At 35.2% G+C, this 16,154-nt stretch overlaps 1 protein-coding gene across 2 annotated transcripts in view; it reads left to right on the top strand.

The window, feature by feature from the left end:
• The window catches only part of DLGAP1 (DLG associated protein 1), a 614,261-nt gene that overhangs the window by 344,571 nt on the left and 253,536 nt on the right, over window positions 1-16,154 (top strand). For both annotated transcript variants that reach the window (XM_063451516.1, XM_063451517.1), the window contains exon 5: window positions 8,926-9,941. In XM_063451516.1, the coding sequence (XP_063307586.1) occupies window positions 8,991-9,941 (951 nt within the window). In that variant the 5' untranslated portion in view covers window positions 8,926-8,990. The remainder of the gene's footprint in view (window positions 1-8,925; window positions 9,942-16,154) is intronic.

Below are 16,154 nucleotides of genomic sequence, written 5' to 3'. Positions count from 1 at the left end.
TATTGTGTTTGATTACACTATACAAAAAAAATTATAAGAAGGTGAAAACATATAATAGATAGTAAAAAGTAAATATGATACATAATTCAGCTGCTGAACTTATAAAAAACATTCCCCTTTAATTCTAATTCAAAAGAAATATATATCTACTGAAAGCACTAAACAGTATTAGAAATATTTACAATATTCTAAATAAGTAACATTAAAATTACAGTACCTTGCAAATACACTGACCAGCCATAATATTAAAACCAAAAGCCTCATATGATGTAGGTCACCCTCATGCTTTGAAAACAGCTCTGATATGTCACAGCATCGACCCCATAAGACCTCTGAGTGTGTCTTGTGGTGTCTGGCACATGACACACAGCCAGCACACACACACAACACACAGCCATCACTCACTGCACATAAATGACACACACCCAGCACTCGCCGCACACCACGCACAGAGATGTCACACAGCGCACACTATGAATAAGTTATCCTTCTGCGATTATGGTATGACTTTTTTTTTGTTGGATTCTAAGTAGAATCATTGTTATTTTCTTTTTATGTCTATTTGTATAAAATGTTTTAAGATAAATATTTCAATAAAAAAGAAATAAAAAATAACAAAATAAAAAAGGGGGAGGCCATAAGAGGACATAGAGTACAAAACTGCAAGACTCCAAATGTTTGCAAAATACATTTAAATGGCAAAACTGAGGCAAAATAGTCATGTTATGACTATAGCAGAATTTTTTTCCTCAATACCTATATTTGCCTCCATTTTCCCTTTCAGATTCATTTTATGGAATTCAGTGTTCAGCAAATAATCCTGTTAGTGTCCAGGGCTTTTGGCAGGGGCCCTAATGTTTTTAACTTAAATTATTTTTCATAAGAACAAGTAGATTGGCTTTATGGACAAGTGGATTGGGCTACTACTTAAGTGCTTCGAAGAAGTCGATTTTGTAAAAATGCCACACCCCTGTTTATGCACAATAAAAAATCAAGGACTGCAAGTGAATGTTCCAAAATGTGGCAATATAGAATAGTAGGGGAATATCCCCCTCTCTAGTAATCCTAAAAAAAAAAACAGAAAGGGGTTTCTTTAGTGTCCCTTTAAGTCATGCTTATAGAAACATAGAAACATAGAATGTGACGGCAGATAAGAACCATTCGGCCCATCTAGTCTGCCCAGTTTTCTAAATACTTTCATTAGTCCCTGGCCTTATCTTATAGTTAGGATAGCCTTATGCCTATCCCACGCATGCTTAAACTCCTTTACTGTGTTAACCTCTACCACTTCAGCTGGAAGGCTATTCCATGCATCCACTACCCTCTCAGTAAAGTAATACTTCCTGATATTATTTTTAAACCTTTGTCCCTCTAATTTAATACTATGTCCTCTTGTTGTGGTAGTTTTTCTTATTTTAAATATAGTCTCCTCCTTTACTGTGTTGATTCCCTTTATGTATTTAAATGTTCCCCTGTCTCGTCTTTCCTCCAAGCTATACATGTTAAGATCCTTTAACCTTTCCTGGTAAGTTTTATCCTGCAATCCATGAACCAGTTTAGTAGCCCTTCTCTGAACTCTCTCTAAGGTATCAATATCCTTCTGAAGATATGGTCTCCAGTACTGCGTACAATACTCCAAGTGAGGTCTCACCAGTGTTCTGTACAATGGCATGAGCACTTCCCTCTTTCTACTACTAATACCTCTCCCTATACAACCAAGCATTCTGCTAGCATTTCCTGCTGCTCTATTACATTGTCTGCCTACCTTTAAGTCATCAGAAATAATCACCCCTAAATCCCTTTCCTCAGATGTTGAGGTTAGGACTCTATCAAATATTCTGTACTCTGCCCTTGGGTTTTTACGTCCAAGATGCATTATCTTGCACTTATCCACATTAAATGTCAGTTGCCACAACTAGTTTACCTAAATCTTAGCCATTTGGCTTATCCCTCCTGGAACATCAACCCTGTTACATATTTTAGTATCATCAGCAAAAAGACACACCTTACCATCAAGACCTTCTGCAATATCACTAATAAAAATATTAAAGAGAATGGGTCCAAGTACAGATCCCTGATGTACCCCACTGGTGAAAAGCCCAAGCTTCGAATTTACTCCATTGACTACAACCCTCTGTTGCCTGTCACTCAGCCACTGCCTTACCCGTTCAACAATATTGGAATCCAAACTTAAAGATTGCAATTTATTGATAAGCCTTCTATGTGCAACAGTGTCAAAAGCCTTACTGAAATCTAGGTAAGCAATGTCTACTGCACCACCCTGATCTATAATTTTAGTTACCCAATCAAAAAAATCAATAAGATTAGTTTGGCATGATCTCCCTGAAGTAAACCCATGTTGTCTCTGATCTTGAAATCCATGTGTTTTTAGATGTTCAACAATCCTATCCTTTAACATGGTTTCCATCACTTTCCCCACTGCTGAAAATGTTTCGGCTGCATATATTTTACTCCTATTTCTCAATTTTTAAAGCATTCTCATACTCTATGCTTTTCGGTGAAATGTTTTTTATTGAGTAGTTTTGCAATTTTAACAAAGGAAACAATAATAATAATCATTTATCAAGATAACATAAATGAATACTCTGTGCTTTTCTTTCTTCACTTACATAATCCACACTGGGAGGCAGTAACATCAATCTTTATATAGAGCCGAGAATGTTTCTGTGAATTCTATTCTGCAAATTATTCCTCTAAAGGCATCGTGCCAAGCTACACCCCACTGATAATAGTCCTCGAGGGAATCACAGTGAAAAAGTGAAATATGGTGCCTTAATTGTGGGAAACCACTTGAGAATAATATTTGACTTTTCACCAAACCCTGCTATTTTCAAGCTGCCAATTGCATTTAAGGCGAGTAATCATGTCAGCAGGGGAACTACGCACACTTGGTACAGTAGCAATCACATTGTTATTACTGTAGCTGCAGGGATGCCAAACACTAATAGTGCTCTAGTGTTGGGTACATGATGCACGTGTTCCTTTTGCGGTAAAATAACTCTCATCGCACCTTAAAACTGGAAAGCAACGTTCAAAAATAGTTCTGATCAAAGACACATAATAAGCATGTCATTTTTTCAGTCTGTCTTATCCATGCTGCGCTAAGGAATAGGGACCTCACTGAATGCCTGTTCTATCTGAGTTTGCATCTTCAAGTTGTTCTTTAATATCGGATGACAGATTCTTCGAAGTTCAAACTTTGCACTTAAACTGTTTCTTATTAAAAGTTCATGCAGCTCTAACATAGCGTATTGAACATGTTAACCCATTGTGTTGGCTGGGTATTTCACGCAATATATTGTCCATCTGAGTGAAAAATATTATTTTATTGAATTAGACAGCCATTTAAAAAGAACACTTTAATATATAAATTGTACATATAAAACACAATAGAAGAAAGGAAAAATAATTTGTTTATTATATACGGGCTATACTATGTTCTTTATTTTATATTTTTAGGACATTTAGACAAGCCCAAGATATATGGTAATATTGTTTCACACAATATATAAATTGTGCCTGTCACTAAAAAAGAAAAAAACTAAATAAAGTGATTAGTGCTGACAAGAAAACTGAATAAAAACTACTTTTTAATTTGTTCAATTAATGTTTAAGTATATATTTAATTTAGATACATTTGATTCTTACATTTACTAAAGGAGACTCACAAGCAAAACTGTACTTTATAAGAAGAAAATAAAAATATCCCTGGCACAGGGGTTCTCAAGAGCCGATTTTCATCAAAGATGCCAAGCAACTGACATTCTCTCATGTCATGTTAGGGGAAGCGAGGAGTTGGAATGGCCTTGATGTCCACACAGTAACTGGAACAGACACCCTCACAACTCTGGTCACATACTGAAACAATAACTGCCATCCTTCTCAATTCCTACCGTATCCTCAAAAGTAAACCTTAATTATTTTAAAAATATATATAACTACAGAGCTTCACTCTAAGGGGAGAGACAGAGAGTTTTTCTATTAAAAGACTTTAAAAAGGTTAAAATGTTCATAATCTCTCCGGCAGGCTGATTCAAATGTAATAAATAATGGTAAACTTGTCTCTATTGTATTAAAGGGATACTCTAAGCACAAAAATAACTATAGCTTAGTAAAGCAATTTTAGTGTATATATCATGACCCTGCAGTCTCACTGCTCAATTCTCTGACATTTAGGAGTTAAACCTCTTTTGTTTCTGTTTATGTAGTCCTGGCCACACCTCACACAGCCAACATGAAAAAATGATTTCATTTAGCAGATGTGACTGCACAGAGTGCTTACAGTTGAAGGTTGTATCTCCTGTTCTGTTAATTGAACGGTAATCAAACATTGGAATCTCCTGCACACTATTAACAGACTATTAACTGAGCAGGGAACAATAAATTCTAAATGAAATACACTGTGCAGTAAAAAAGGTTTAAACATTAGAATTATCTTTACAGGAAATGTGCATGGAGACTGTGTAGGATACATACAGGTGAGGTGTGACCAGGGTTGCATAAACAAAGTGATTTATATGGCAGAGAATTGAGCAGCAAGACTGCAGGGGTGTGATCTGTGCACAAAAACCACACCATTGAGATAAAGTTATGAGGTGCTTATAGTGTCCCTTTAGCTGACAGTCTTTTTGCACACTCTCTGCAGGAGAGACATTTCCACTTATCATGATTTCCCTATGTACAAGGAGGTCCTGGTTACCTCAAATTATTATATAGTTAAAAGAAGGAACTTGTTTCAGGACTCCTCGGGTAATAATCAGGTCCTTTGGAAGCCAACACTTTCTCATAGGTTGATTACTGATAGTTGATGACACAGATTCGTTACACTATGCAGTCCTATTGGGGGGAAAGGACCAATACTGCATATCAACTTCTGCAATGCATTTATAAGTACAGTGAAATACACGTACTATTCAGATACATGGAATTTTGCTTAGGGATTTTGTTTCTCCATTTTTCTCATGACTAATGCCTTTCTTCAGGGCCCCCTTTCCCCAGTAGCACCTCATTTAGCCTATTCTATAAAAACTTTACATTACATTGGTATTCCATATGAATAGTGAACTTGACACTTGACACTGTTTACTCTTCAAGAAACAATATGGAACTGCACTCTATCCCCTCACTCTAAGCCAGGGTGCAACTAAACCGGGACTCAGTACCAGGACCCATTAGTACTACGTAGAGTATAAAATATACACAAAATGTCGAAACGTTGTGTGACATTGGGCTTCAATAAATTGCCATTTCTGAACCTTGGAGTGTCGGAACCACTTTATACTTTCTACTGTCTGCTTACTCACCCCTTTTCATCCCCGTGTGCAGCACAGCATCTTTATTTAATATCTATATCGCATTTAAATTGATTTAGATTATTTTTTACCCACAAATTTAGCCTCCATTTGTAATTTCTTTTTTATTTGTTTTCTTCTCTGGTCTCTCTCGTTATCAAAAAATTTCAACCACGGGACATTCATTCACTGGATATTTCTGTTTCCAATCCAGCCCTCAAGGCAAACCAACAGTCTAGGATTTAGGAATTTCCCAATTCTATTCTCATTCTGGACTTTTACAAAACCTAGACCATTGGTGTCCTTTCAGGACTGGGTTGTGAATCACTCACTTCTCTTCACTATTATCTGTTTCTGAAGTGTTGGAAGAAGTTTGGCAGTTGCAACAATTCCACCTTCAACCCCTCTCAAGTCCCCTACATTCCCTACTCTAAACGTTTGTTAAAGAATGTTTATGGTTTTGTAGATGTGCAACCACTGTTTGACTATTCATGATAACAAAACTCTAATAAAGTGATCAATGTTCTTATGTGGATGTTTTTTTTTTTTAAATGAGTGGAAACACATTTTTTTAAAGTTCGATACACATATTCTGTTCATAGAATATAGATAAGGCCTTTCAAATTGTCTGAACCAACTAAGAAGGCAGCAGTAAAAAAGTGCTTTTTTTTGCTGAGATCTTTTTAGATATGTAAATTGCTCAGCTCTTTGATACATTTTGCAGAAATTCCCTGCATATTACTTTCCTTTGTTCCTAAACAATGCAAAAGAACTACAATTGTCTCAAAATAGGCCTCTTTATAACACATTTTCTAGAGCATCTATGCAATTAAAAGAAATCTCCAAACTTCGAAATTTAACCAGACTTCTTGGAAATGTCTTATGCTTCCTTGTAGGTTGAGCCTTGATTTCAGAACAGGTGTATATGGCTTTTCATCTACTGGATATAGCTGGACAAGGTTTCTTTCATGCAGTTTTTGTAGAGACTCATTTGTGCTAAACACAGACATATTTGCAGTAATTGTTTCTTTATTGTATTTGGCAACTAAACTAATTTTGAAAGACCAGAATTCACCAGTATTCCCCTTTATACTATAATGCTGGTGCGTTTTTTTTTTTTTTTTTTATAAATAAGAACAACATTAAAACTGAGTATGTTGTACCCAATGATAATGCATTAACCCGTGTTATGCTGTTACGTTTTCTATAACGTATGTGAATCTCTAAACAGTCTAAACAGTGATGAGACTTTATGAATTGTATGTATAAAGTGGAAAAGGCTGTGAGCTTTCTGGCCACATCTCATTCGAAACACTCTGCTTACTATAGATCCATACAACTAGGTTGGGGTGGTATGTAAATTAAACAAAATAATTATCACTTGTATTCACACACTGTGTGCATTTACACATTACATCCATGTGTTCAAATCCAGTATTGATCAACTGACAAAATACTATACATTCCTTTTCTATTTGTCCATGACATTCATACATTAACACGCTCTAATAATGTATTGACACTACATGAAAGCCCTAAACAACTAAATATATGAGTTCACAAATTTCATATATGAATATACACTTATGCAATCATGCATTCACACAGATATACACGTAGATAGACCGGTTCACACATTGTGCGCATATATTCACGTGTAACATTTAGACATACATGTTAAATAGGCATTTCTATTCATTTATAAGTTTACAGGTGAGTGTTTAAGAAATACATGTATTATATACATGTATATAAGTTTATATAGGCACATGATATGTTTTTGCCAATAGTTTTACATGCCTGCATATAAATATATATGCCCAGGAATATTTATATGTGTACATATATTTAACCATGAATATTATATGTAATTCTTTTTGGTGGTTTAGAGTGGCACAGATATTTTAGAAATTATATAGGTATTTGCAATTTCTGATATGTCCAGGCCTGTTGATTAGTGGTGAAATGTATCTAGCACAGATGTTAACAAATCTTTAGATATTGGCAATTTCCGACAAGTCTAAATGAGTGGTGCTAACTAGAGATGTCCCGAACAGTTCGCCGGGAACTGTTCGCCAGCGAACATAGCTTGTTCGCGGTCGCCGCGGCAGGCGAACATATGCGATGTTCGGTCCACCCCCTATTCGTCATGGAGGTGTGAGGGTCTGGGAGGGAGGGTCTGCTGCTGATTGGCTGGAATGTGTCTGCTGACTGTGAGGTACAGGGTCAAAGTTTACTCAATGATGACGAATAGGGGGCGGACCGAACATCGCATATGTTCGCCCGCCGCAGCGACCGCGAACAAGCTATGTTTGCCGGCGAACAGTTCCCGGCGAACTGTTCGGGACATCTCTAGTGCTAACTTATCTGGATTATTTTTGGGCAGAGCGTGTTCAGTGGCTTCTGAGAATGTTGTATCTAAAGGTTCTTGTGAATTAAATCTGCCCCTGGCTACAGAAACTTAATTTCTGAAATGTATAAAAAGATATACATTGTACAAAGTTTATGTAATCTTATAGTATTAGAAAATAGCATTGGAAATTAGAATTTTGAGAATGGAAGATCATAAGAAGTTGTTGTAAGCATGACTGAAGAGTTACAATTGTAATGTATTTTGGTAGTCTTCACTGGTTCTTTTCTATGTTGGTAGTAGTTGATTATTACAGAGGCAAAGGAGCATAATAGGCTTTATGCTTGGTAGAAGATAAGTTTGGGTAAAATTGAGAATTTATTTTAGTATATTTTACGTCTACCATGTTTACTGCTTGGTTGATTATTTTAGAACATTTCAAGGGCTCTCTTACTTGCCAAAGGCAGGTATGATTTATTTACTGTAATTTCTTTATGATGTTTTGTGATTTCCATTTACCATATTTTCAATAGGCAATATTTTGTCCTTTCTGTAATGATGCAGATAGCCTATGGTATTATATAGGTTCCTGCTGTAGTCAAAGTATGACAGTACCAATGGGAGTAGTGTCCCTAGGTTCTCTTGAGACAGCAAATCGCTTATTTTGTGGATTGGATAAAGGATGTGTTTGCCTGCCTCGCTGGCATTTTGTATCTGGGCCTACTTGACACATGCTTGACCATTATGCCAGATCTCTTCGACATTAACAATAGAGTGTTCAATGCTTCAAAAGGTGCTTTAAAAAAAAAATACAAACATTTATTGCAACTTGTTCAAAAACATTCTTCAATTCAAAAAACAGACTTTGTATTGTAGAATGTTTTAAAACAAGTTGAACAATTTGACACTTTATTGTTACCCTGTACTACTATTTGCAGCGGTGAAGGGTCATTCATTAAGTCCTGCATGAAGGATGCTACATTGTTTTTACCATAGTTTGTGACTGAATATTACAGTCTAGCAAATGTATCAGACATAAAAACTGCATGAACCAAACTCTACTATTTTTTTTCTCTTATCTAGATGTGTTGCACCCTTGGTCATGCATGTGGTGCTGGTAAAGATTTGTTAAATATAAAAAGGAAAAACATTGAAAAACAAAGAGTAATAAACAATATATTAATACATCCAAAGAATATAAAAAGTAAAAGTAACACTGCAATTATTATACTGAAATTCTTATATATTTCTTCTTATTTGTAGGGGTAAAGTCCTTCACATAACCAACTGGAATAGTCAATGAATTGGAAATATCCTTCAGTTCAACAATGAAAGGATTATCAGGCAGCCGTAGCCATCATCATGGGGTTGTATGTGATTCGGTATGTGATACCCTTCCTCACCATACAGATCGAAAGCCATATTTGTTGAATCCAGTAGATCCTCATCCTGCAGATCATCCCTACTATGCTCAAAGGAACTCTTATCCTGTGGAATGCATGATGCCCTATGATCAGATTGCCAGTAGTACATTTCCAAGGAGACATTACAGTTCTCATCATGATCTTAAGGATGAGTGTGCTCTAGTTCCCCATGGAACAGTAGGAAAAGCAAACCGCCTTCCTACAAATCTTTTGGACCAGTTTGAAAGACAAATCCCTATTAATCGGGATGGATACCATACCTTGCAATACAAAAGAAGTGCAGTTGAGCACAGAAGTGACAGTCCAGGAAGGATACGCCATTTAGTTCACTCAGTCCAAAAACTTTTTACAAAATCACATTCTCTTGAAGGCCCAACAAAAGGAAATGCCAATGGAAATAAAGCCACCTCTGATGAAGTTCAAACAGTAAGGTATGGCAAGCGGAGTAAAAGCAAAGAAAGAAGAGCAGAAGTAAAGCCCAGAGCTAACATTACAGGGTGGTGGGGTTCACAAGATAATCTGGATAATGATATTTGCATTTATCATGCTCCAACTACAGTCATGACCATGGGGAGATGTCCAGATCGTTCTACATCCCAGTATTTTATGGACGCATACAACACAATTAATGACCATGCATTAAAGTCATCAAGAAGCAATAATGATGTGAAATGTAACACATGTACAAATTTACCTGTGAGCCTGGATAGTCAGATGTTAAAAAAAAGTTCTTGGGCATCCACACTAACAGTGAGCAGGGCACGCGAAGTGTATCAGAAACCTACAATAAATATGGACCAGGCACTGATGAAATCTGATTCATGTCAACAAGAGCGAACATGTCAGTACCTTCAGGTATGTCATACAAAAGGAATTGTAAAGTATTTTATGCTTAAACAGCACACTGTTGGTCCATATGAAGTTCTATACCTCTGGATTTTCAAATGTGCTAATGTTTTCAAGTTTTATACGTATGTATATAGTTTATGCAAGAGTTGATGATTGATCTCTTAAATTCTTTACTTTTACTCAAAGTCTGCAGTTATGATATATGGATTGATAGGTAATTGATTTCTGTCAAGGTCAGCATTTCAAACTTAACATGTGGTCAAGTTCCAGGCTCAAAATAATATTTTGACACCTAAACCAAATAGTGCACCCATCAGACACCATGTAGTACTCCAATTTCACCCATCTTTCATTCACTGTATCCATTAGTCAACTTGATGCAACCCACATACCGTACCTATTAGTTATAATCACAGTATCCACAGCACCAATATGGCACCCTTATCATAAGCAGGATGCTTTGATCACCATTATGGATAGTGCATCACCTCCACAACACATGTAAAGTACTCACATCACCCACATTATTCATTTCCACTTCTACATTTCATAAGCACCCCAATATGGTAACTGGAAAATCTGTGGGATAGTGGGAATAACAGTCTTAAAAAAAAAAAAAAAAATCTTAATGATCATATATAAAGACAGTTTTCCATTGGCAAAATAATACACCATCTTTACGGAGGCTGCTGATGTAATAGAATGTAGGCTTATTTTACTAATTTGACCTCATAATGCAATACTTAAATATTTATATATAATTTTCTCACAAAAAAATCAATTATTAAAAAGAAGCATAGAAACTAAAAATGATATTTGATATATATTTTGCATCTTGAAAAATTATGTAATGTAATTGTTTTAAATAGATACTTTAGGAAAATAACACGGTACTTGAAAATATGTTTTGTTGTTATCATCTAGATTATAGAAGCATAGAGAAAATGCAGCTGCTACAGTTTACTTACACCTGTACCTCTAGTACATCATTCTAAGGAAAAGTTTGGGAAACAAAAACTGTACGCTTCTATTAACAATAACGATCAACAGAGAGAAATAAAAAAAAAAAAAGCTAAATAGAAATAAAATATTTTACTGTCAAAGTGCTGCAAAGAGTACATCACAATACAGTTCTTCTTTCACATTGTGTATTTAGTGTTATTGTTAGTAATACAAAATGGATTTGTGTCCAAAACTGGCCTCGAAATTGCATATTTTCAGTGCAGGTTTATCCAGATATCTAGAACTTCGCAGGTACATTTTAATGTTTTTACTTTATTTTTTTATTTTTATGGCAATATACATTTTCAACTTGCGTTCGGGCACCTGTAGCTTAGTAATTACTAACCATTCTAAGGACTAGTGATGGGATAATTAACGACTGCTCCATGCATTCCGAATGTCTCCAACTGAATGTAGAGCACTACATTTACAGCAATTCTACAGCTTTTCTATATTCACATTGCGAACATCTGGATTCCATACTCCATTTTTTTCTTTTTCCATTACTTCCATGTATTATTATTTTATTCTCTATATAATAATTATTGAATAGAGCTATCACTAAATGCTATTAGGATTATGTATGTGTTTTATTATTAATTTAGATTGGATTCTCTTCACTATATGGTTTAAATTAATTCTGCTCAGGGCTGCCCTTAAGTAGGGGCAATAGGTATTGCTATTTTCAAACAATTGTGTTTTGAAAACCAGTACTGAAATTTTGGACTGGGGCTCCCATTTTATCCTTGGAAAATGCCATATTTACAAGATACTTTTTGCAAAACACAATCACACAAATTTGGTCAGTAAGTTTTCTTGCATGGGCTTTTGGCAGAAGTAAATGTCAGAAATTTTATGGATAAGTACAAACATTTCTAAAAAAAAAAATTAAATTGCAAAACTTTATAGAAAATGTTCAAACGTATCTTTAAATATAGTGGGACATAACTAAATAGAATCTTTACTTTGTAGTTTGCTTGACTGTTTTCCTGTTGTTTTTTTTGTTGTTATTTTTTTTTACTCAGCTTGTTACTTTCATTTTATATTCAGTAGGAAAAAAAGCCAGTTGCATGTATAAAAGTTCATGTTTACCAGTTGAATTTGCAGAGTTCACTTTTTTTTTTTATAATTCTTTATTTGTGTTTGTGCATGCATGAACAATCCGGTTTGCTATGCCACAACAGCTGTAGCAGACCCTTTATTATCATAAGAACAAGAAACACATCATGGCATGTTAAAAACTGTGCACATTTTTAGGTAAAAAGGGATATTAGCAGGGTTATCTGGCATTACAGGTGTTGAGACTTTATCGTGTCTTAATGAGCAGTTCTCACTTCCCTGTTTGTCTGTAACAGTGATGTAGGGTAGGGTCCACGGCATTACGGCTATTTGAGCGAATATATGAGAAAAGAGTGTATTTGCAGGCTTAGGCAATGTCGTTGAAATTTATTCGTGAGTGGGGTTCAGGCTATGACATCGCAATCTGAGGGGTTGCGTTGGAACCATGGGGATCATTTGGGCAATCGGTTTGGATGAGTTAAGCTTAGCGTCCGTTCACCCTCGGGGTTAGCCATGGTGTGCCTGTGTGGACAAGCTACGTGCAAGTGGATCCCCTTGGCTGTTCTCTCAAGTGTGTGTGCTGCATGCAGGGATGATCTAATGTATTCGAGTAGGGTGTCCTATGATGGTTCCCTGCTGAGATCTATCAACTCCAAGAGTTCAACACTTTTGAATGGTGTTTCACAGAGAGCATATTGCTCTTTTTTCCTAAACAAGTGACAATTTGATTATTCCTTATCCTTAGAGCAATAGCATATTTTCCATTGTAACCTGCTTCTTAGATCCCTTGACGGTACTTCTTTAGTCCCTGCATCCATCAATAACTGGAATAAAGTGTTCTCTCCTCCTGCTTATTTAGTCAGACTGGTTCAGATTTATTTTCTCGAATGTGTTACCAGATGGTCACATACAATATACCATACTATTTTTTTTTTCAGAGCTTCCTAGTATCATTTGCATATTTTTCAGAATAAAATTCATTACAATTTATTGTTTTTTCAAAATGATAGTCCACACTAATTTCTCTTCAGCTGTGGATTTAGCTATAATTCCCAGAGTGATTATGTTTAAGCAAATTATTACAAATAGTGTTTCACTGGCATTTAATCCTAAAATGCTTTCTGCAAAACCAGACTGGTATAATTTCTTTGGTTTTAAAGGAACAACAAATCGGATGCAGGGTTTACTCTAACATAAAATGGGTTTTATAAAATCTATGCCAATGTTTGTTTTATTATTGTGTTTTTTGTTTTTTTTCAAATATTTTATTGAGTAATAAAAAAAAAAATGAATACAAAAGGTGTTCCTTTGTACATTTGAAACATTAGACCAGAGTATCCTCACCGATAATCATTTTAAATGTAACAAATAAATAATTCAAATATAAACAAGATAATTTTGACACTGTATCTCGTCTCTCTTTCATACAGTTAAGGCTATAATAAAACATTTCCTATATATCCCCACTTTTAAATAAGTAAATTCTATATGTAGTATGGAAAGTGTGTTTTCCAATAACGTTCTTTGTAAATACCATTTAATATACTCAAAGAAATTCTGAATTAGTTCTCATCTAAGGAGTTAAGATAGCGTCCTCGGTTGTGGAAGAATTCTTCTTAAGACTGTTTTCATGATTAGATGATTAGAGCATAACAAACGTGGCTTCTGTGGTATGTGAGAGCTTAGGGCCCTTAATGGATTTCAGGAACAATGAGGTAGATCCACTCGATCCTCTCCACACTTAGGACACTGATCAGAGCCTCACACCATTATTTATTAAAGTGAGAATTCAAGGTGAACTAAAAGTCAAAATAACCATGTGGTAAAAAGTCAGCTATGCTTTTGGTTCGGCTGCTCTGGACTTAAATTTGAAATTCACTTTAGATGAAGAGTAGGCTTTATAAGTTGTTAAAAAATATATATTTTTGTGAAATGTAGCAGTTTGCATAGTTTTATTTTCACCATCAGAATGACATTAGGTGGGTGAGAAAGTTGTCTACTTTTTGATAAGTTTATAGAAAAACAAAAATCTGAAGTTTTCTAAAACTAGTTGCTGCAGGCAAGATGTATTTCATGTTTTTTTCTTCCTTGCCAAATGAATGTACTGAAATAGAAATCATTTGTTTAATTTCTTTCTTGGAAAATAGTTTATAAAGTATTGGAAGGGTGCATAAATGTTTTGGAAATAGGAAAATTTTGAGTTAAAAAAAAGTCCTTCTGAAGATGGTCAAAGACAGGAGGTTTTGATAAATTAGTAATGCTTAGAGTATATCTTATACTCCTAGCAATTTTAAGATATTCCAAATCCTATTTAAAGGATATGTGAGATGCCTTGAGGAAAATCAAGTCCCACAGTAACAGAGATGTGGAATAATGCACTTTGAAGCCTATGCCTGACCCGTAATGAGAAAGGGGGGTAGGGGATTTTTGGAAGATATGGTGGATCCGAAATCTTTATTACTGTAAAACAAAAGATATTAAATGTATAGGATGTGTTTGGATATGTTTGGACATTTTGAATGAAATAAAAAATGGGAATTCCCCACAAAATCTGCCTTTGAAAATACAAATCATATGTGGCAAGGAAAAAGACTGAAATATATTCGGGCATCTAAAGTAAGAATTGCGTGAGGATTGTTCTATGCATTCTGTTGAGCGGCTGAAGCTGAACACACTTCTTGGACAGATTGTTGGCCCATCGCAATCCAAATCTTGTTTAGAAAATAGCTGTGAAAGAAAAGCTTGGAATCTATATGTGTTTTTAATATTCCAAGTCTACTATCTTACATTGATAAAATTGGTGATATGGTTTGAAAACAAATCGCTAGTTGTAGTTTTTTCTTATGCACATTATCGTTTTCATACACACAGGTTAGAAACATAGAAACATAGAAACATAGAATGTGATGGCAGATAAGAACCATTCGGCCCATCTAGTCTGCCCAATTTTCTAAATACTTTCATTAGTCCCTGGCCTTATCTTATAGTTAGGATAGCCTTATGCCTATCCCACGCATGCTTAAACTCCTTTACTGTGTTAACCTCTACCACTTCAGCTGGAAGGCTATTCCATGCATCCACTACCCTCTCAGTAAAGTAATACTTCCTGATATTATTTTTAAACCTTTGTCCCTCTAAAATGCAATTATTTTGCGTTAAAAATTCATATGTCTGAATGTTAAGACCTGTTTTATATCTAGTGTGTACTGTTATGATTATAACTAGTGGTTTGTATAGTGTATTTCTAGTGAAACTCAAAGCACCTTTTATTGCATGCTCTTGGAATTAACCAAATAATATATGTAATCATTACCTAATTGATTGTGCTTATTTTACTGACATTGGAAGGATGAATGGCTGAGTTGACCCTGTTGAGATTTGAACCTGTAACCTTGTATTTTTGAAATTTCCCAACTGAGCTATCTAAGCAGCAGTACTGCCAGTTGGCATTAAACCTAATATGACTCACCTCTGCAGGTGCATTTGTAATTTTTGTTTTTTTGTGATGTTTCTATTATTTTGCCCACCATATAAATGACAGAGAAAACGTGCATTATAAAAGCTGTTCAGTACTTCAAAGCTTAATTAAGGGCACTTCTGGATTATGCAAAGCTATCATGTCATTTTATGTGAAAAGATTATGTAGCCTTAATTTTCTCTTGCTGCATTGAGAGCCCAATAGCAACCTATGGGAGTTACTTAAGTATTAAACACATAAGCCATCAGTTGTTTTAAACAATGTTAATTATAAAATACTTAAGCTTTTAAGGTTAAGAAAACAAGTGAACTTGTTTCTTTCTTTTTTTTTCTTTTTCTAGAGTATGTCCCAATGACATTCACTTGTGTGTCACCAAACTCATTCACCCCATTGCACTGAATGGGGAAAATGCCTTGTTGGTTTTCTTTCTTAATATTCCTCAAATTGTTCCAGGAAAAAAAAGACTAGTGACTTTTTATTCTACATTAAATAAATAATTTGTTTTTTAAGATATAAGTAATAGCATGAGTGAGGTCTCAGATTCTTGAGCAAAGTAGCCATAGCGTTATCAAACATTACGAAGTGTACGAAGTGAGTAACAGTTTTCCACTGGGACTGGGCAGAATAAGAACGCACCCTAAAAGATTACACAGAAGTGTGGTGCCAATTGGGCCAAATTT

This window comes from Pelobates fuscus, chromosome 4 (assembly GCF_036172605.1).
Source record: "Pelobates fuscus isolate aPelFus1 chromosome 4, aPelFus1.pri, whole genome shotgun sequence".
In the NCBI taxonomy this organism is placed as follows: Eukaryota; Metazoa; Chordata; class Amphibia; order Anura; family Pelobatidae; genus Pelobates; species Pelobates fuscus.
The sequence above is the reverse complement of the archived record's forward strand: the minus strand, read 5'-3'. Positions and strand labels throughout refer to the sequence as shown.